The 22,328-nt window shown below is 39.2% G+C and overlaps 1 protein-coding gene across 3 annotated transcripts in view; it reads left to right on the top strand.

Moving 5' to 3' along the window:
* ahi1 (Abelson helper integration site 1) overlaps window positions 1-22,328 on the top strand; it is a 249,179-nt gene that overhangs the window by 95,340 nt on the left and 131,511 nt on the right. For 2 of the 3 annotated variants that reach the window (XM_048531564.2, XM_048531563.2), the window contains exons 16-17: window positions 3,537-3,667; window positions 11,610-11,750. In XM_048531564.2, the coding sequence (XP_048387521.1) occupies window positions 3,537-3,667; window positions 11,610-11,750 (272 nt within the window). The remainder of the gene's footprint in view (window positions 1-3,536; window positions 3,668-11,609; window positions 11,751-22,328) is intronic. The other variant, XM_048531565.2, reaches the window with a different exon arrangement.

Below are 22,328 nucleotides of genomic sequence, written 5' to 3'. Positions count from 1 at the left end.
TGAGTGCCATGTATATTTTAGGTCTCCTTATTTCAAAAACTGCTTTAAAAGCAGTTCAGAGAAGTTTCATTCAACTCATCCTTGGGATGAAGGGCTAATCTAACGAAGAAAACTAAAACAGATTAAGCCTATAACCACTGGCTGTTGCGGTGCAGTGGTAGTCTCTCTACCTTTTGAGTCGGGAAGACCGAGTTCAAGTCCCACCTGTTCCAAAGTGTCTAATTACGCCTCTGAACAGGTTGGATAGAAAATAGTTTTCATTTGTATAGCCAGCGGAGTTTAGAGTAATGAGAGATGATCTTGTTGAAGCATACAAGATCAGAAGGCCACCTCTAATTATGATTTGTCTTCACAGATGCTGCCAGACCTGCTAAGTTTCTCCAGCATTTTATGTTTTTATTTCAGATTTCCAACATCTGCAATATTTTGCTTTGATAAGATCTTAAGGGGCCTGGATAGAGTGGATGACCACAGGATCTTTCCTCTTTCGAGGAACGCTAGTTTAAGAATAATGGGTCTCTCTCTCATAAGGCAGAGATGAATAGTATAGACCCAAAGTCAGCACTAGTGTTAGCTTGGTATTTACTATGACTGTGTCCACTGGAACCATCTGAAATACTGTGGGGTAGATTCATTGCTACCAATCGTTCTTATTGATATTAACCTATGTTATCCATACCATGTGGGGAAAGACATCCATGCAAAGTCTTTGGTCAGAGAGAAGTTGGCCTTATTAAACAGAATGGTGTATTGCATGAGTTATGTGAGTTATCTGGCCAGACTTGACAGTAAGTATATATTACCATGAGCTACATGGACCTGGCCTTGTAACACTGGTACATGAATCAGTGATCTACTCTCAGGAGGAGTATTTTATAATCTGATGGAGCAGAGTTTATCTCATGATGTCATTTAACCTTTTCGGGTACTAACTGCTTGATGTAACATTGAGATTTTGTTCTGCCTCAAAGGGATCATAGAGTTTGGAATTCTCTTACCAAGAAGACAGCGGAGGCAGCGTCTTCAAATTTATTAAAGGCTGGGTTAGATACATGTCCGATAGACAAGAGAGTCAAGAGGTTGGGGGTAAAGACAGGAAAGAGAGCTGAGAACACAACCAGAGATAATAGGAACTGCAGATGCTGGAGAATCCAAGTGTAGAGCTGGATGAACACAGCAGGCCAAGCAGCATCAGAGGAGTAGAAAGGCTGATGTTTCGAGCCTAGACCCTTCTTCAAAAATGGGGGAGGAGAAGGGGGTTCTGAAATAAATAGGGAGAGAGGGGGAGGTGGATAGAAGATGGATAGAGGAGAAGATAGATGGAGAGGAGACAGACAGGTCAAAGAGGCGGCGATGGAACCAGTCAAGGTGAACTCCCCACCTACACTCACCTTTACTGGCTCCATCTCAGCCTCGTTGATCTGTCTGTCTCCTCTCCACCTATCTTCTCTATCCATCTTCTATCTGCCTCCCCCCCCCCTCCCTATTTATTTCAGAACCCCCTTCCCCTCCCCCATTTCTGAAGAAGGGTCTAGGCCTGAAGCATCAGCCATCCTGCTCCTTAAAATGCTACTTGGCCAGCTGTGTTCATCCAGCTCTACACCTTGTTATCTGAGAACACAACCAGGTTGGTTATGATCTTGTTGATGATCAAGCAGCCTCATTGGGCCAAATGGCTTACTCCTGCCTCTACGTCCCTACCATCTATGTACTTTGTTTTCCTTCTTTAAAACACTTCTTCACCATATCTCTCTGACTAAGCTGTTGCTCATCTGAACTAATGGCTTCTTATAGAGCTTGTTCATTTGTTTCTATAAAGCCCCTTGGAATGTTCCTTTGCATCAAATGTGCAATGTAAATAATTCTAGTGCAGTAGTGAGGGAGTGCTGCCAGAGATGCCATCTTTTGAATGAGGTATTGAACCAAACTCCTTAATTGCCCTCTCAGCAAGAATGCGAAAGATCTATGACAATCGTTCAGAGAAGAAGGAGTTATTTCCAGCACAATGGCTGTTTAATAATCCCTCGATGACTGGATAATCTGTTTTATGATGTTGATTATTACATTGCTCTTTTTGGGAGCTTACTTTGTGCAAATTTGTGCAAACTACGTCAGTAACTGCACTTCATAAAGCTTTGAAATTTCCAATGGCCATGAAAAGGGCTATATAAACGTATATCCTTTTTTCTTTTCATGTAAGTCTCATTCAGAACACTTCTAAGTCTGTGATTATAAAGTGTGGAGCTGGATGAACACAGCAAGGGTCTAGGCCTGAAATGTCAGCTTTTGTGCTCCTGAGATGCTGCTTGGCCTGCTGTGTTCATCCAGCTCCACACTTTATTATCTTGCATTCTCCAGCATCTGCAGTTCCCATTGTCACTTCTGCAGATAGACAAAGATATTTGAACTAGCTGCCTAGTTGAGGGTTTTTAAACTGGGAATTATTCATTTAACTGATCCCTAATTTTCCCAAGACCACCACAACTATGTTGGGTTCAAAACTAAGCACAGTATTCAGCGTGCAGTCTGACCAGAAACCTGAAAGTTTCAAAACTTGTAATTGAATATTATAATTGAAACATTTTACTAGCTTTAGCTAAAATCAAGGATTTTTAGGAATCTGTGGCACAATAATCCTTTTTCTCTTCACCTCTGTGTTATTCCCTTGAAATTATGAAGGTAGACTGTATTAGTTCACATTCTTGTTAGTGCACGCGACTACGTTTATCTAAATACCAACTGCCACTATATGACCTGCTGCACTAGCACATCTAAATCTTCATAGATTTGTTTGCACTGCTCTACTTCCTAACGTGTTTTAGTGTCCCCTCTCGGGTTATTAATAAATAGTACAGAGAGTGACACTAACGCAATAACAACATGTCTTCAGAATGAGATGTGTCCTCATATGTAAGATTTTGGCTTTAGGATTGGAGTTAATTCCTAATGTAGTTCTTCAGATTGCTACCAAACATTACCTTTAACAGTTTGAAATATTTAATGAATGACTTCCTGAAAGTTCAGTTAGGCGTATCTTATTGGCCTCCATAATGGCTTCCTCAAAAGTCTTTTTTTTCCAGAAGCTATATTTTAAATTACTAATGTTATCTTTTGTTTATTACTGTTTCCTAGAATTGGTTCTAAAGTCTTCCCAGTAATGGACTGTGGATTAATCAACCTGCTATACCCATGTTCTGATTTGTCTCTAATTTTCGAAATAATTTTCATTCCAAGGGAATGCTGCCTGATAAATAAATAATTGAAGGTGCAGACTGGGAGATCACAGAGCACTCCTTGAACCTTTTTAATTGCCCATGAATAGTAACCTGTCCCTACAAACTCCTCATCAAGATCATTATATGAGCAACTAAAAATGTTTATTTCCTGCAGCAGTGCAGCTGAGGAGAAACAGGCTGATTAAAATGGTATTGTGAAGTTCTGATTAGATATAGTTTCTTACTCTTTAGGAGTCCTTATATTTTAGTTTATTTTCCAGACTCTCTGAATTCCTAGGTTCTGTGCTCTTTAATTTATAGATTGGCTGCAAAGAAGTATACAGGAGCTACAAATTACCGTGAACAGCTGTACAGCACATTTACACCATGTGGGATGTTTCTTTTTTCTGGGAGTGAAGATGGAATATGTTATGTTTGGAATTCAGAGACAGGTATGTTTCAGCTATTACTACAATCATTTTATGTTGGGATTGATTAAGCTTGTCAAACAAAGTGAGAGGGCTGATGAGAGTCACAAATAAGAAGCAAGATCCTTGACTATCAGCTGTGCCTCAGTTGATAGCACTCTCAACTCTGACTTAGAAGGTTGTGGATTTAGTTCTAAACTGGGTCTTGAGTATGAAATCTAGACTGGCATTCCTTTGCTAATAACACAAAATGGTGGATACACTGATTCTCAGTCATTCTCTGGTTAAGAATTTACCCTTTCAATTCCTCAGAAGGTGTTTTTATCCCCTTTTCCTTTCAACAAGAGATTTGCAGAGAGAGCAGCTTACAGGAGAATGGTGAGAGACAGCATGAGATTTTCTGTTACTTCACACAGAGAGAGACTTCGGTCTTTCTGTTTGCAGGCTATAAGCTTCTGTTTATTCACCACTTACGGTCAGTTATCTGGGAACCAATTGAATAGTTATTACTGTTCAGACCATAAGTGGTTTTCTTTACTTTTCTCATTTTTGGTTTGGCACTGTGAGTTGAAGTTGAGAGTTCAATTTTGAACTTTGAGCAGTGACTTGTCTTTCTAAAAAAGGGAAGAACAAGCAAACTTGTATTTGTCTATGGGAACTGGCCTGGAAAGTTAATTGCAGTTTGATTATTGTTCTAAGAATTCTACAAATGTTTCATACTTGAGTTGGATTATGCTCAAGGGTCATTCAAAGGAAGGCCAGTGTCTGCAGGTCAAGCACAGAGAATGCTGAAAAAGAAGAAAGAGTACCAAAGATTGAACTATTTTGGACTAGGTTTTGGGCAGAAAGCAGTGTGGCTGTGAAAGCTGCTGGATGCAGTTTTCTTTGCTGCAAGTTATTCTCCAGTCATCAAATTAGTGGAAGTTCTGAGAAAAGAACCTCATTCTGTAGGACATAAGTAAAAATCTCCAGCAGTCTGCAGAAGCTGCTTGCATTTACCAGTGCTTCAAAATTCAACAGTTCCACTTTTCAGCGAACAGCACATTATCCAAGGATAGCTTGAAGCTTCAGTAACCATCATTCGGAACTGCTGAAGTGATCTGCCTGTCTCATTTTCCTTAATGAATTATCCCTTATCTATCCTTGTCTGTCTGCCTGTCTATGTTTGTGAGGGTATGATTATGAATAAAGAGGATTGGTTTAAATCGTGGATACTAATTATATAATGTAAAAATAAAACAAAGAGCTGTGGATGGTTAAGAGTCATTGGGTTTAAAATGTTAACTCTGCTTTGGTGTCCACACATAACTGCCAGATGTGCTGAGTTTCTATAGCAATTTCTGTTTTTGTTTCAGATTTCCAGCATTTGCAGTCCTGTTTTTCCACTATATCCATATAAGTTTTGAAAATGATTGCATTTCGAAAGCAGTTTCTCTTTTATGGAAACATTTTGAGAATGGAAGGTAACAGAGTGATTAGTTATGGCAAGGGGATCTCTGGCCTTTCATTACCTTGGGGTGAGATCAAGTGATAGTGTATTAAGGTTACATGAATTACAGTGATGAAGCGAGCAGCAAGGGTACATAAAGAATTGAGCAGGTAAATAGGGTAGGGACATTGATGGTAGAGAAGGGCATACGTAGTGGCAGGGAGAAGGACTGAAGGACACATTAGGGAAAATATAAGCATTTCGGAGAGGCATAAAAATTGGCATTATTGTCAAATGTAATTGCACCTGCCTGGACCACTTCTCCTAGGAGTTTGATCCATATCTGCACCACCCTCTGTGTGAAAACGTTTACCCCTCAGGTCCCTTTTAAACCTCTCCCCTCTTACCTTAACCCTAAACCCTCTAGTTTTGGTCTCCCCTCCCTGAGGAATAGACCCTGACTATTGTCCTTATCCAAGCCTCTCATGATTTTATAAACCTCTACTAGGTCACCCCTCGGCCTCCTATGCTGCAGGAGAAAAGAGCCCCAGCATATCCAGCCTCTCCTTATAGCTCAAACCATTCAGTCTCGGTACATCCTTGTAAATCTTTTCTACACCCTTTCTAGTTTAATAACGTCCTTCCAATATCAGAGCAACAGGAACTGTATGCAGGACTCCAAAAGTGGCCTCACCAGCGTCTTGTACAGCTGCAACACGATGTCCTACCTCCTATACTCATTGGACTGACCGGTGAAAGCAAATGTACCAAATATTATCTTTATGACCCTGTGTACCTGTGACACCACTCTCCAGGAGCTATGCACCTGAACCCCTGGGTTTCTCTGTTTGACAGCAGTCCCCATTGTGTAAGTCCTGTATTGGTTTGTCTTGACAAAATGCAACACCTTGAATTTATCTAAATTAACCTCCATCTGCCACTCCTCAGCCCAGCTGATCAAGATCTCTTTGAAAAAAGTTCTGAGGAGCAGGAGTAGACCATTCGGCCTTTTGAGCATGCTCCACATTCAGTAACATTGCGGCTGATCTGGTTGTGACCTTATCCACACTTTCCTGTCTGCATTCCATTCCTTGAATCCTTAGGAAAGTGATTGGCATTCATTTGAGAACTAAACCTTAAGTTTGATTCCAAGGCTGTTATGACAACTCTTATGACACGAAGGGTCATTAATCAGGAAAAAGCAAGTTCTGTTTGCACAGCATAAGGTCTTCTTAAAGTTGATTAAGCCAATAGGTCTGTTGCATGCAACTGCGTTTACATTGGATTCAAGAAGGAGATGGGATTCCTGCAGGTCATTCCTTAAGCACTGAATAAAGATCCTAGAATCTACCGCAATGAAAATAGAATTAGTCACTCTAAAACCATAACTTTTTATAAAGCTGCCAGATTCTGTTGGGTTAACTATTCAATGTGAGTTAATTTTTATGCATTCCTGATTTGATTTATAACATATTTAGTGCATATATGAGAAACAATTTTTCAACTGTTCATTTTGTCTTTATCAAGTTGGAGTTTTTCAACAACATGGATTCTGAGAGAATCTTTCACATAGCTCTCTGGAATGCTTTGGGAGAAGAACTAGTGAGCGCTGTAACTTAGTGATGTCTTTTATTGTATTCATTCATACCGAATCATTGAGTACAATCAGCACTTTTGCATATCCCTAGTTACCCTCAGAATTGGTAAACTGCCATCATGAATTGCTGCACCCTGTGGCGTAAAGGTAAAGATAAAAGCTGAGAAAACAGGAGCAGGAGGAGTAGGCTATATAACCATAGAACATTCTTTGCTATTCAATATGATCATAATTGATCATCCAACTCAGTGCTTTGTTCTCCCTTTCTCCCCATACTCTTTGATCCCTTTAGCGCTAAGAGTAACATCTAATTCTTTTTGAAATTAATCAATGTTTTGGCCTCAACAACTTTCTGTGGCAGAGATTTTCTCAACCTCACCACTCTGGATGAAGTAATTTCTCCTTATCCCAGTCCGAAATGGCCTGCTCCACATCCTTAGAATGCGATCATTATTCTGTACTCCCATGGCATCGGCAACATCCTTCCTGCATTTATCCTGTCAGAATTCCTGTTTTCATTCCTGTTGGAATTTCATAGGTTTCCCAGACAGCATCCTTTATTCTTCTTAACTCCAGTGAATATAGCCCTAACTGTTTTCATATGTCAGTTCTACTGTCCCAGGAATCAGTGAACTTCATTGCATTCTCTCCATAGCAAGAACATCCTTCTCCAGGTAAGGAAGCCAACATGAGCACAATACTCACAATGAACTGCTGAATAGTAAGGCATAGAGACAACACAGTGTGCAGCTGGAGGAACACAGGAGCCAGGCAGCATCAGAGCAGCAGAAAAGCTGACGTTTCAGGCCGGGGACGCTTCTTCAGATTTTTCTAAAGAAACGTCATCTTTCCTCTTCCTCTGATGCTGCCTGGCCTGCTGTATTCTCCCAGCTCCACACTGCGCTATCTCTGACTCCAGCATTGGCAGCTCTTTCTGTCTCTGAATAGTAAGGTGCTTCATTTTCACTCAGTGAGGAAAAAGGAGAAGGAATTCATTTCCAGGTGTAGATGATGCATGACTTAGAGGGGAGGTTATAAACGACGGAGGATTTTCTAAGTACTTTTTTATCTTGATTTTGATAGTGTGAAAAATAGATACAAAAACAGAAACCTTTTCAGAAAACACTGCCCCAGGTATCTGGACAACTTTGACAATAAATAAGGCTGGAATGAAAACCGGAAAATGCTGGAAACATTAGCAGATTAGGCAGCATCTCTGCAGAAACAGCAGTGTATATTTCAGATATTTGACCTTTCATCAGAAATTGATTCTTCTGTTCTAGTTTCAGGTTTCTCACATTTTCAGTGTTATGCTTTGGCTTGTTATGCTGGATTTCTTTAACTTTTTTCAAGCTTTTGGTACCCTATACTTTGGGTTTCATCATGCTTCCTCTAAAATTAAAGTTTTAAAACTGAAGATTTTTGAGTAAACGCATCTTACATAGAGAAAAGCAGCATCTTTAAGTTTCCTCTTTTTAGAAGATAACATATTCTAAGTGATATTCTAAGTATGTAGCAGGTTACTGTCAATCATAAGACAAAAAAAACTCTAATCAAAAATAGGCATTTTCATATCATAAACCGACTGAGTAAATGTTAGAATTTGGGGAACTTGGATCAGGATAAATTCTTGATTCAGAGAAATTGAAACTGAGAATGGAAATTATTAGATGTCTCCTCTGACATTTCTCACAGTGAATCAGAGTTTCAATAGGGATGTTTGTGCTGTATAAGGGATACCATCTGGGACATTGATGTGCAGTGAGTACATAAATTATTCCACTTTTTGTTAAATGTAACAAATTCCTGGAAACATGCAGCAGGTCAAGCATGGTGCAAGGAGACCATAATGAAAGAAATAAAGGGAGAGAGACCAACACGAAAAGGCTGGCAAAGTGAAGTAAGTACAGGTCACTTGGCTGTGCAAGGGAAGGGAAAGATGGGTAGATATCAGAGGGGCAGACTATCCCACTAGCTGTGATGGTAGACACCATATAATCCACTTTGGCCTGCAAGCTCCCTTTCCTAGAAGCCCTGGATCACCCATCCTATTATTACCAGTTGAATGTTTAAGAGGCTATGAAAGTGATGCTCAAGGAATGAATTTGCCAGTCCGGTATTCCCCTGATGGATCTGTTTTATCTCCTTATGGAACAGATGTACCTTTCTGGACTTAAGTTATGTTTGTTACAACTGCACTGATCATCCAAGGCCAAAGCTGAAACATCCTAACTTGGGAAGATCCCACACCTGGACTTCAGTTCCCTTCACAATAGACAGACTGAAATTTATAAACCAATGCAAAAACTTGATGTAATTGGCCGTTCCAGTTTTCAATCTGAGTTCTTTGCATTTTCTATTAGTGTGTGCGTGGGATTTGACAGTGCTATCAGTGGCTTGTAGTGTCAGCTGGCCTGTTCCTATACTAAATTCTGAATAACCTTTTCCATCACTTTGAGAGATGTTTTGTTACCTTGTGTTTGCTTCCTAAAAGTGGTCTTCAACTAGATTAAGGCAAAGGATGATCAGCATTAGATGCCATGCGTACGTTTGACTTGAAACAGTGAAATTTCAATTTGACTGTGTCCAGCCTTCTTTTGCAGTATTGGTTGACTGGTCTGTGAGAAAACTTTCCTAACTTGAACAGGAGGCTCCAGTGATTTACTGGGCTGGGTGTGACCTTGTTGTGCCTTAGTTTGATTCATGTGTTGTGGCTAAGTGGTCCATCCAATTTTTTTATTTTTTTAGTTTTTCAGTAGACCAATTCAACTGAATGGCCTGCAGAGTCACTTCAGAGAGCATTGAGTTCAGCTGTGTTAGTGCGGTAGTGGAGGTCAAACCATATTGAAGCAACATAAGAACAGTAGGTTTCTTTCCTTAAGGGTAGTAGTACTAGTTTTTTTTAAAAAAAAGTTCAATGGCTACTTTAAGAATTTTTCCATGAGATGTGGCAAGATTAGCATTTCTTGCCCATCCCTAGGTATCCTTAAACTGAACAACTTGCTTAACGTTGTTGTGTGCTATAAAACATCAACCACTTTTCTGAGAGTCTGGAGTCATCTAGAGGACTTTAATGAAGCAGGTAGGGTTATTAAACAGTCAGTGGGAATTGACGTGATCACCACCAATGACTCTAGCTTTATATTCCACCAGCTGTTATTGTTGGATTTGAATGCATGTACCCAGGGCATTAGCTTGGGTTGCTGGTTTACTAGTATGTGACATTATCACTGTACCACTGCTTCCCCGCTTTATTGTGATTTTACTGAAAACAACCCTTTATTCCTGATCAGTTTACTTTAACTGAAATTGCATTTTAAACCTGGCTGCATATGCCCTGAAAGGTAAGAAACGTACTGTCCAAACCTGTGTGTTTTGCTCATTCGCAGGATACCAGTGTTGCTGGTAAGGGTTACATTTATTCCAGATACCTTATTCCTCTTGAAAAAAATGGCAATAAGCTGCTTTCTTAATTCTAGCCAAAGGGGCTTGTTCAGCCATTTTCATGGAAAGGATGGCAAATGCCCTCCTGTGACATGAACCAGGTGGGTTTTTCTGACAGTCTGGACAGTAATGGGGGTCTAGGCCCGAAACGTCAGCTTTTGTGCTCCTGAGATACTGCTTGGCCTGCTGTGTTCATCCAGCTTCACACTTTGTTATCTTGGACAGTAATGTCGATGCTTCCATTTCTTCCACATTTTAATTAGTTGAAGTTATATATTTGACAGCTGCTATCAGGGAATTTTACAATCGCCACAGAACCATTAGTCAAATTCACTTGAGTATTAGTTCATTAACATGGCTACAGTACCCTAATGTTGTATTGTCTCCAGAATTGTGCAGCATGGCTGACTCTTAAATTTTAAATCTGGCCACTTTAATACTATTTTTCAGAAACAATATTGCATTTAAAATTTAATTTGCCTCATTTTCCTGTGATGAAGATGCTTCATTTTTTTTGAGGGAGTGTGTTCAAAGGATTATAGACAGCAGTTCATTTTAAGACTGTGGAGATAGCTGGACTTTTTTTAAAGGGGATGCACTGAAGGGATATTTCTTGGAAGTCACACACTTAACTTAATTGCTTGAACTTATGTCTGTTTTTATAGCTGTCAGGAGATAGATTTTGTTTTGGATATTATTCAGAGTTCAGTTGGGGGTATAGCCTGCTAAGCAAGAAAGGCTGCTCAGCTCACCTTTCACTGTTCTGAGGAAACTATTTTGAGCGTCCTGTTCAATAAATGAAACATTAAGTCAGCTCTTCTCCTGAAAAGCCTCAAAGATTTTCTCTCAACATTTCCTGAATGAAATGTGTCCACAGAGGTCCCAGCAACAACTGCTTGTGATTATTGACCCATGTCTACTTGTACTAGGATGCCAAATGAGTCATTTTGAACATTTCTTATTTATTCCTTTTTCCTTCAAGAACAAACAAATATTTTGCCATTTTCTCTTTTAATTATTTTTCATTACCTGATGTGCATGTGTTCTGGATTTTTAGAACAGTAAATATATAACTTTTCATACGTCAAATTGCATGTAATCTGGTTAATATCTTGGCTGATTAAGTCCTGTTTTCATAATAATTTTGATGCTTATTAAAGAAATATGGTTGATCCCTTTTTTAATTCTAAACCACAAATCGATACAATATATAATTGGCTGTACCAGTAACTGGATAAAACATTTAAAATTATGTTGTGACAAGTGGCGTGGACTCGAGCACAACGGTGCACTCTCTCCAACCTTCATTACAACAATGCTCCTCCAGCCCTCTTTGATTAATTTAATCATATTTGGGTCTCAGTTATTATTTGTTTTATAGATTTATAGGTTTTGTAGCTTACCAAAGATCATGGTTGAGAATATGGTTTCTTGCAATCAGTATTAGTAACAATCATGATTCCAGTCTTTTTTTTTCTTTTCCTTCCTTTTGTTAGGAGACCAAGTGGCAATGTATTCTGATCTTAATTATACGTCAGCCGTCCGAGATGTAGCCTTTCATCCCCATGAGCACATGGTGGCTTTTTGTGCCTTTGGACCAAATCAGCCTATACTTGTCTTTATTTATGATCAGAAAGGTAGGTTTCATGTTCAAGTCTTGTCTGGGAGGGCTATAATTAATTAAATCAAATCTCTACTCAGGTCTTCTGTTTTATATGGCACTTAATCATGTACATGTGAGAACTACTTTATAAATATGGTAATCCTAACACAATGGGTAGGGGAGGGCAACGGTGGTGTTAGTTGCATGAACTTAAGGTAGTTTCCTTTCTAACCTGCTTGTTCTTAAGTTTTCTCAGAATTGGTATCGTTTCAATTGTGTAGCTGTTCTGTAGGATTGTTTTTAATCAAACCATATACTTTTGGATTCCAGTGGAACTGCTTGGTGTTTCACGAATAAATTAACCAGAATAAAGTTGGCTACAAGGTTGAGTTAGAGATTTGAAACTGAGCCCTTGGTTAAGATTGACTTGCATTGTTTAACACTAGGACCGATGTAATGTAGGTCACCCATAAATTTCATATTTAGATATGATTCAGCTGTGGAAATGAAATCAGTTTCTGTTGTATATGTCAGTACATCTGTAAGTTGTTGGGGAAAAGTTTCAAATGGGAATGGACAAATTGTACTTGTGTGGGGGCGGAAGACGAATTGGAAACTTTGTTCTCCGAGAAGAAGTCTGACTAAGTGGTGCAATGGCCAGTACTACCCTTTCACTTCTGCAGGTTGAGCTAGAATTTAACCCATACTGATGAGATAAAGGTTTTCACTCAAAAAACTAATTAATGAAATTTGTTTGAGCACATTCAGAAATGTCATTTTCCCATGTTTAAGATCACTGGTTTTGAAATAGGAGTATTAAATTGTGGAGTGGCAGCTGTATCTAAGATTGATTTCACTTCAGAAAAAGGGTCTGAAAAAGGGTCTAGGCCTGAAACGTCAGCCTTCCTCCTCCTCTGATGCTGCTTGGCCTGCTGTGTTCAATCAGCTCTACACCTTGTCATCTCAGATTCTCCAGTATCTGCAGTTCTTGCCATCTCTTGATTTCACTTATTTTTGTTCTAAATTTTTGGCAACACTGGCAATGCATATTGCTCATCCTTGGTTACCTCAACCACTGTAAAGTCATCTTATTATATGGGCAAGAGTAACCCATGATAGCTTCTGTTTGCCAAAGAAAGTGGGTGAGCTAGTTTATACTTTTCACCGATCTTAGAGCACTTCTGACAATTGTCTGATCTTAGTGCACAAATAAGTTTTTTTTTTAAAAAATGTCAGTTTCAAAATTTGTGTGGGATTTCAACTAATAACCTTTGAATTTAGACTTGTACCATCACAACTTCTTCGTCCACTCTCCTCAGAGGACCAGCTAAAGTGGTTCTAGTTTTCAAGAAGGGCAGCAGAGATAAACTAAGGAATTACAGACCAGTAAATCCCACATCAGCGGTAGGGGACTACAATTAATCTTCACTTGGAGAAGCAAGATTTAGTCGGGGGTAATCAGCATGGCTTCATCAGAGGAAGGTCATGACTAACAAATTTGATTACGTTTTTCAAGGAGGTGACCAGATATATTGATGAGTTTAGTGCAGTCAGTATAATGTAAATGGATTTTAGCAAAACCTTTGACAAGGTCACACATTGGAGACTTATAAAGAAAGTTAAAGCACTTGGGGTCTGAGTAAATTGGCAAGCAGGATCCGAAATGACAATCTGCTGCTGAGCTGTCTATCTGACCAATCTATCAGTATCATCCTGTAGTCTAAAACAATCTTCCTTACTATTAAGCACCTGGCCCATCTTCTTGTCATCCAAAAACATATTTATCACTCCTGCTATGTTCTCATCTTTACTGTTTGAGTATATCCTGAACAATAAAGGACCCAGCACTGATTCCTGTTGTATGCTACTGGACTCGTGATGTGGTTCTCTACCACCAACCTCAGTCTCCTACCACAAAGACCATAAACTAATATCCTATTATTTTGCTTTCCTCTTTAACATTGCAGTTGAGGCATTTCCTACATGGATTGAAAGGCTGTGTTTCTTATAGTAGCTTGGGCTTCTGAAATTAGGAATGAACCTTGGGTCACTGTATTACATTGCCTCCAGAACTTTAATAATTCAATTGTTGCTTGGCAGCCAAGAACTGAACAGTAATCAAGGTGTCGTCTGACTGTAACACTGTAGAGTTTGATGATTTATCAAACTTATGTTCTACTGTTTGGTTATGAATTGCGGTATTCTGTTAACAGTGGTCCTGCTGTGGGTAGATATATTGAATGTTCAGTTTCCTCACTCTTAATTTCTTCCTTTGCTATTTCAACATATTCAGTGTATGTTTCATTTTGCTATATAAATGAAATAATACACACTTGTTAACACTAAATAATGTGCTGATCTTTGCCAATAAATATGTTTTGATTAATCTTTTCAATCTTAATCTTATGACTTAATTTCTCTGTTGCAAACTTGAGCACTGCATTCCCTAATCCAAGTAGTAGACACAGGTTAGGAACAGTAGTCATCCCAATGCTCATTCCTGCAACCCTCACTCAGAATTTACTTTTCACCCTCTAATCTCGCTCTCACCTTCACCTCTAGTCCTGACTTGGCTTCTCTTAGAGGCAACTATTTTTGAGTTTGAGTTTGATTTATTGTTGCACGTACTGAGAGACTGTGAAAAGTGTTGTTTTGCACGCTACACAAATCATACCATGCAAAGTGCATCAGGGAAGCAGAACTGAGTGTAAAATACAGTGTTATAGCTGCAGAGAGTGATCAGAATTAACATTTGAGAGGATCTTTCAAAAGTCTGATTAAAGCGGGGATGAAGCTGTTCTTAAATTTTTTTTAATGTGTATTCACACTTTTTTTAATCTTCTGCCCAATGGAAGAGCGTGTAGGAATGTATGACTGGGGTGGGAGGGATCTTTGATTATGTTATTTGCTTTCCTGAGGCATTGGGAAATACAGATGGAATCAATTGATAGAAGACTGGTTTGCATGATGACTGGGCTGTGTTCACGAAACTCTGTAATTTCTTTCAGCCTTGGGAAGAGCAGTTGCCATACCAAACTGATGCATCTTGATAGAATGCTGTCTCTGGTGCATCAATAAAAATTTATAAAAGTTTTTGTGGACGTCCTTTATTTCCTTAGCCTCCTGGGAAAGTATAGCCATTGTTGTGCTTTCTTGTCTGTTGCATCAACGTAGGTGGACCAGAACAGATTGTTGATGATCATCACTTCCATAAACCTGATGCTTTCTACCATCTCCACCTCAGCACCATTGATGCAAACAGGGGCATGCCCTCCACTCAACTTCCTGAAGTAAATGACCAGCCCCTTTGCTTTGCTACATTGATGTAGAGATTATTATATTTACACTGTGCCGTTAAGCCCTCAGTCTCTTTCCTGTATTCTGTCTTGTCATTGTTTGAGATCCGACGTACAACGGTGGTGTTGTCAGCGAACTTGTGAATGGAATTGGGGTGGAATTTGGCCACACACTTGTGATTATATAAGGAGTTAGTAGGGGACTGAGTATGCAGCCTTATGGAGCACCAGGATTCTAGTGGAGGAAAGGTGCTGTCGCCTATTCATAACAGTTGCAGTCTATGGGTTAGGAAGTAGAGGATACAGTTACAGAAGGGGGAGCCAAGACCTAGGGCTCAGAGTTTAGAGATGAGTTTGTTTAGAATTATTACCCTTAAGGCAGTTGTTATCCATTTCCAAGAATTATCATGATAGATCTTGACTGTACAAACTGTGCTCTTTTGTTTCTGATATTTCATTTCCAATAATGAATCTGATGAAGACTTTTTATTCTTGGCATGTGTTGATTGCTTTAATTGCCAGAATGTGTTGCCCATCCCAAACTGTCCATGAAAAGGATGTGGCGTTCTGCCTGTTTGAGTCTATGGTCTAGGTACACCCAACTGCTGTTAGATTGGGATTCCAAAATTTTTACCCAATGAAGAAACAGCAGTATAGTTCCAAGTCAGAATGACATATGACTTGGAGAGGAATTTGTTATGGTAGTATCCTCATTTGTTTATTACTATTGTTCTTCTGGTTGTGGGGGCTTATGGATTTTGAAGTTGCTATTAGAGGTAACCTGGTAAGATGCTGCAGTGCATGTACTGATACTGTTGAAGGAAGTGGATGCTTGAAGTGGTGAATAGCCTGCTGATCCTGGATTGTGTCGAGCTTCTGGATCGTTGTTTGAATTGGATTCATCCTGGCAAAGGGATTATTCATTCTCACTCCTGATTTGTTCTTTTTATAGACAGGCTTTGATGAATCAGGAAGTGAATTATTCCTACAGTATTTATATGACTAGAAGTGTTAAGTTCCTGGTCAATGGTGATTCCCCAGGATGAGATGATGTAAGGTGTGGAGATGAGTAGTTTCTCTTTGTTGAAAAATATTGTTACCTACCAACAGTAAGTCTGTAGTTGGCCTTGTTGATGTTGTCATTCTTTTCGTATGCAGTATCATTTCTCCCATTTCTAATCGTACATCTCGTGTTGAGTGACTACCTGAAATTGACAAATTTCCATGTATTTCTGTTTACTAGTGTGAATTTATCAGTTTCAAATAATTTGAACCTGCTTTGGAAGTAGCGTCATATTTATATCAAAGAATATTGATTTTGCCTTTGTTAAATTTGTTTGTAGAAGGGATATTCCTTATGTCTTCCTTGTTAAAGACTTTGAGATAAGGGATGGCCTGATTTAAACAGGAGTCTATTAACAGGATAGATAGAGAACTCTTCAAGAAGTTATGAAGTAAACCATTTAAAAAGTATTTCAGGAGCTATACACACAGGAATGTTCCATTGCAAATCCAGCAGGAGCTGACCTTTGTAAAACGCAACATGTGAGTGGCAGCACAAGAAGTGTGAAAGTGCTATTAAGCTTAGATGAATATGCTGTGTATTACAGTTTAAAATTAGGATTCATTAGACCACAGAAATCAAATCAACTGAGCTAAATACAAACAGCAAATTAGTAGGTGCAAACAACAGGTATGCATTTGGGAATAAAAAACTGAGAATGTGTTGTGGCTAAACAAATGGTAAGCTTAGTGAACAAAAAGACCCCACTCCTTTTCATAAATTCCCATGTACTGTTAAGATCTTGAGATGGGTTGAGCATGATTATCCAGAGTATTTGCTTTAAATGTTGAGGTTTGAGTTCCTTGTTTACATTGAGTAGCCATTCAAAGAAGAAATGGAAGACTTCCCTAGAAGACCCAGCATGAATTAGAAAGTGATCAACAATAGAGGAACTGATGTGAGATAGGAAACATAATATGTGGTGTTCTTTTACCCATGAGCAGTCTTACAGGATTAATATCAAAATTAATCAAATCTGTTATTTGTGTGGTCCATCACCAGAGGGGATGACCATGTTAACTACTGGGTCCTGGCAAATGGTTCACCATTGTCTTTGAGGAAAGGGAGCCTTTTCTGTCTCTCTTTCCCCCTACCTCCACACCCTCCCCCCTAAAAAAAATCATAGTTTCCCCTGAGTTGGCATTGTAACCCACACATTAGATACATAAACAGTTCATGAAGATGGTTCAACAACTTTTTTGGGGCCAAGATGTGGTTTGAAAGAGTGAAACCAGCTTCATTTTTTCAATTCTCTGAATAATCAAATCTACCCTCTCTAGTACCTCACGTAGTTTTTTTTGTGGATTTCCCTTGATACACAACTTTGAAAGTCGGAGATTGTGCTGACTAGCCAATGACTCAGTGGTTATTTTGCCTACAAAGATGGCAGAATTTGATTCCCGCAGCTGCTGAGAGAGCTCAGGTTTCAGTTCTGCACAGAGACCAACTTTTAGTTCAGTTAGTGAATTGAACAGAACCAGGGAGTGCCACCTTGCAACAACATGAGAGATGTAAGAGTTCTTTGGTGGGTTAGCTAACCCTAGGGCGGTAATTTTAGAATGCTCTTCTAGACTCAGTATATTGTGTTGTATTCTCAAGCTGATGTTGAAATAAGACCTCTAAGCCCAGTAGTTCCCCAAAATTGATTATTGATGTACCTGAAAACTTCTGGAAACCCAGACGAAAAGTTGGTGGTTTGTGCTTTTACAAGAAATTGCTATTTCGTGCATAAATCTACCAAGTTTGTCAGAGGTGATTCCAGTTTTTTTTTTCTCTTTCTCTTCCCTCAACTTGTCACAGAATTTCTGTGCAGAATATACTTCACATCCTGATTTCCTAATGTCTGTCTACAAATCAGGAATGTGATGTAATATTCTCCATTGGCCAGTGAACTCCACTGTGCATTAGAACAACACTTAACTGAACTGTACCCAGGAAAAGGCAGCCTGCTTGATTAACACCTGCATCCACCACCTTAAACTTCACTCCCTCCACAATCAATGCACATGGCTGCAGTATGTACTACCTTCAGTGTGCACGTACTAACTCACTGAGGCCCCTTACAAAAGCAGGATCTCCACAACCTAGTAAAACAAGATCAGCAAGTGCATGGGAACACCACTACCTGCAAGTTCCCCTCCAAGTTGCATGCCATTCTGACTCAGAAATATATTGCTTCACCTTCGAACCTGTTTCTAGGTTAAATTTTTGGCATACATGGATCACAGCAATTCAAGAAGGTGACATGACATAACCTTCTCAAAGGTCAATAGATTGGGATGAGCAATAGATGCTGATTGGCCTTGTCAATGAAACCTGCAACCTGTGAGATAATAAAGAAAAAGTTTCAATGCTTAGAGAACACTTGGATTTTTCTTTCAGCCATAGTAATAATGATATGGTATCCAATGCATGAAGGCATCTTGGAAAATTATTCTCAAGTACATTTGAAACAACATTGAATATTATTGAAAAGGAAATATTCGTAGCGTTACGAGAGTGGAGGAGCATTATTAATTGGAGAGATCTTTATAGATCCAGCAGTCTGTAGGCCAAACGGTCATCTCCTGAATTGTGGCATTCTCAGATATATGTATGTGCGTACATATTTACAGACTAAAGTAAATAGTTGTAAACCAACTTTAGAATTTTGATCCAATCAGGGTGTGTCATACTGTGTCAAATTGTTGCAGTTGTTAGATCTATTTAGGGTAAAAATGATGAGTGAAATAAATCTAATGAAAAGGAAATGCAACATTTCCACACAGTTAATTTGAAAGTATCTTATTTAGTCGCAGGTGACTACAGAGAATGCTACCTTGGACAAATTGTTAGTCGTGCCACTTCAGAACTATTGCTTTCAATGACATGTGCAAAGCTACCACTTGATGGAGTAGTATCCATATATATTGATTCAGCATAGTTGGTTGATCCTTCTTTCAGAGTAGTTTCAAGTCTCATTGCATATAGGACATATAATTTAGACCAAACTTGCCTTTGAAGTAGGATGAATATGTATACTCACCTATGTGAAAGTGGATACATTTGATTATTCAAAAAATACAAGACCCTATATTTTAAAAAAAAGTCAAAAATGCCCACAAACAAAAATATGAGCTGTAAATGCCTGTGACTCCATTCCGTACCTTTACCCTTCTGTCACCCTTCCACATCCTTCACCTCATCTTTCTTTTCTTTTTAGGCTGGTTGTTTGTCTTCCTGTCCTCATTCTTTCATTTTCTGTCTCCCTAATTCCTTTCCATTTCTCCTCTTCTTTTCCCTGTAAACTCATCTTTTTGACCTTATCTATTCTCCTTATGTGGAAATGCCAGTATTGGACTGAGGTGGACAAGGTCAGAAGTTGCATGACACCAGGTTACCGTTTAACGGGTTTGTTTGAAATCACAAGCGTTTGAAGCACTGCTCCTTTGTCAGGGGAAACTAGTCACTTCGTCACCACCTGACAAAGGAGCGGTGCTCCGTAAGCTTATGATTTCACATAAGCCTGTTAGACTATAACCTGGTGCCATGTGGCTCCTGACATATTGACCTTAGACATAGAATCTGTTATTCTCCCATGTCTCTGCGAAGTGCCTTGCACATTAAAGGCATCACATAGGTGACACAAGTTATTGTTGGCATGCAAATATTTTATGGGAAAGTTAGATTACTTAAACCCATGATAGTAACTCTTACTCTTAAGCAAAGTTTTAACCAAACTATTGAACTACTGATCAATTGTATTGAAGAGAGGTACCCTGAAAGGATGGTTTTCTTTCAGGTCCTGCTGAATATAGCAGTGCATCTTAATTAACTTTTTTCTGATTTCAGAGCACCACCGTCCAGATTGAGCACTGGTTGGCAATTGAGTGGTAGGGCTTTGGTACCTGGTCATAACAGAGTGTGGAGAGGAGCGATCAGAACTGATCTTGGAAGCTTGGAAGGATCAGTGTTGGGGGAAGATTAAAGGAAAGTGTTAGTCTGATCAGAAGTGCTCAGGGCAAATCTGGAGAGTCAATGTTGACGAAGTAGTGGGATTGGGGGGCAAATTTGAATGACAGGATTATTGGAGTCTGGAGAGGATCATGTGCTTAAAGGTGAGACAGAGTGAAGGTCTTTGGTTGGGTGGTCATGATATAACAGCTTATTTGAAGGGTTGGGAGAGTATGGGGTTGGGTGAGAGTGAGAGAGATCAAACACGTTGGGGATGAGATTGGAAAGGTGCAAGTACACCGTTATTTAACCTCCTCTAACCAACAGTCCTCACTTCTCTTATTCAGTGGCTTTCCCAGAGCTTGGGAAATATAGTCTGATTGGGTTAATTTTAAAATGGGGAGGTATTATTGCTGGACTGTTAATCCAGAGACCCAGATAATGTTCTGGGGACCTGGTTCGAGTCCCACCAGAGCAGATGGTGGAATTTGAATTCAATAAATATCTGGAATTAAGAGTCTAATGATGACCATAAATCCATTGTAGATTGCTGCAAAAACCCATCTGGTTCACAAATGTCCTTTAGGAAAGCTAACTATCATCCATACCTGATCTAGCCTTCATGCGACTCCAGACCCACAGCAATGTGGTTGACTTTTAACTGCTTGCTGGGCAATTAGGGATGGACAATAAATGCTGCCTACCCAGCAACACCCTCATCCCGTGAATGAATTTAAATAAATAATGGTTAGATGTGAGGTATGCAGCCTCAGTATAATATGTAAATCGCCAGTCAACCACAAGCAAGTAGATTGGTTGCCCAAATCACCATTTAAACAGTAAGTAGGAGGTTGAGGATGGATTTCAGATTTTTTAAACATTTTTACTTGTCATTCAACTGAAGTTCACCTGTTTGTGGTGATTTAAATTTGCCCCATGGCGTTTTATTCAAATTACTATATCTGAGTGGGGATAACAATTGTGAGAAATGTTTGTTCTAATTATTTCTTACTGGCAGCCTGTTCATTTCAATACATGTTACCATTAAAATGTTGCATGACTGCACTCGTGATTTTAAATGGAACAAGTGGCCTCTGAGGTACCTTCTGGGTTGTTGCAGATGGAAACAGTGCTGTGATCATGTTTCTAAGAATATAGCAGTTATGGCCCCTAACAGTTCAAGAGAAATAGAAGAGCAGATCTGTAAGCAAATTTCAGTGAAATATAAAAGTAGTAGTGTAGTCGTAGCAGGGGATTCAAATTCCCCAGCATTAACCAGGGTAGTCATTCAAAAGATTTGGAGGGAGTGGTATTCTTAAAATACATCCAGGAAAGCTTTATAAGCCTGCACGTAGAAGACCCTACAAGAGAAGAGGCAGTCTTGAACATAATTTTAGGTAATGAAGCTGGGCAAGTAGTTGAAATATCAAAGGGCAGCATTTTGCAGACAGCAATTGTAACTTCATTAGATTCAAGATTGTTATGGAATAGAACAAGAATGGACCTGAAATCAAAGTTTTCAACTGGGGGAAGGCTGATTTTCAACAACGTCAGATATGATTTGATCGGAATTAACTAGGAACAGATAGAAAAAGGTATATATAAAGATAATGGCATGTAAAATAAAGGGAAATCTAAAGTTTTACTAGTATATTAAGGGTAAAGGATAATGCAGGAATGAGAAGGGCCCTTTAAGGACCACGGTGATAATTTGTGCATTAAACTATTGGATGTAGTTAAGATTCTAAATGAAAATACTTTGTGTCAGTGTACATTAGATAGGGAGATGATATCAGAATAGAAACCAGGGAGAGGGTCATAGATTCATAAAACATGGAAACAGATCCTTTGGTCAGCATGGTCCAGACCATGCTGAACATAATCCAAAGTGCAATATCTCACATTTATCCAGATTGAACTCCATCTAACATTTTTCAGCCCATTGACCCATTTGATGAAGATCTCCTTGTCATCTTAGAAAACCTTCTTCATTATCTACTATGCCACCAATTCTGGTGTCATCTGCAGACTTACTAACCATGCCTTCAACATTCTCATCCAAATCAGTCCTATAAATGACAAACAAAAGAGGATCAGAACCGATCCCTGTGAAACACCGCTGGTGATGGACACCAGTCCGAAAAACAACCCTCCACTACCCACTGTCTCTCTCCTCCCGTTAAGCCAGTCATGTATCCAATTGGCAAGCTCACCCTGAATCCCATGTGACCTAACTTTTCTAATTAGCCTACCATGCAGAACCTTGTTGAAGGCTTTGCAAAAGTACAACACCTACTCCTCTACCACCATCAATCTTTTT

Source organism: Stegostoma tigrinum, chromosome 4, assembly GCF_030684315.1.
Source record: "Stegostoma tigrinum isolate sSteTig4 chromosome 4, sSteTig4.hap1, whole genome shotgun sequence".
NCBI classification, from domain to species: domain Eukaryota; kingdom Metazoa; phylum Chordata; class Chondrichthyes; order Orectolobiformes; family Stegostomatidae; genus Stegostoma; species Stegostoma tigrinum.
The sequence above is the reverse complement of the archived record's forward strand: the minus strand, read 5'-3'. Positions and strand labels throughout refer to the sequence as shown.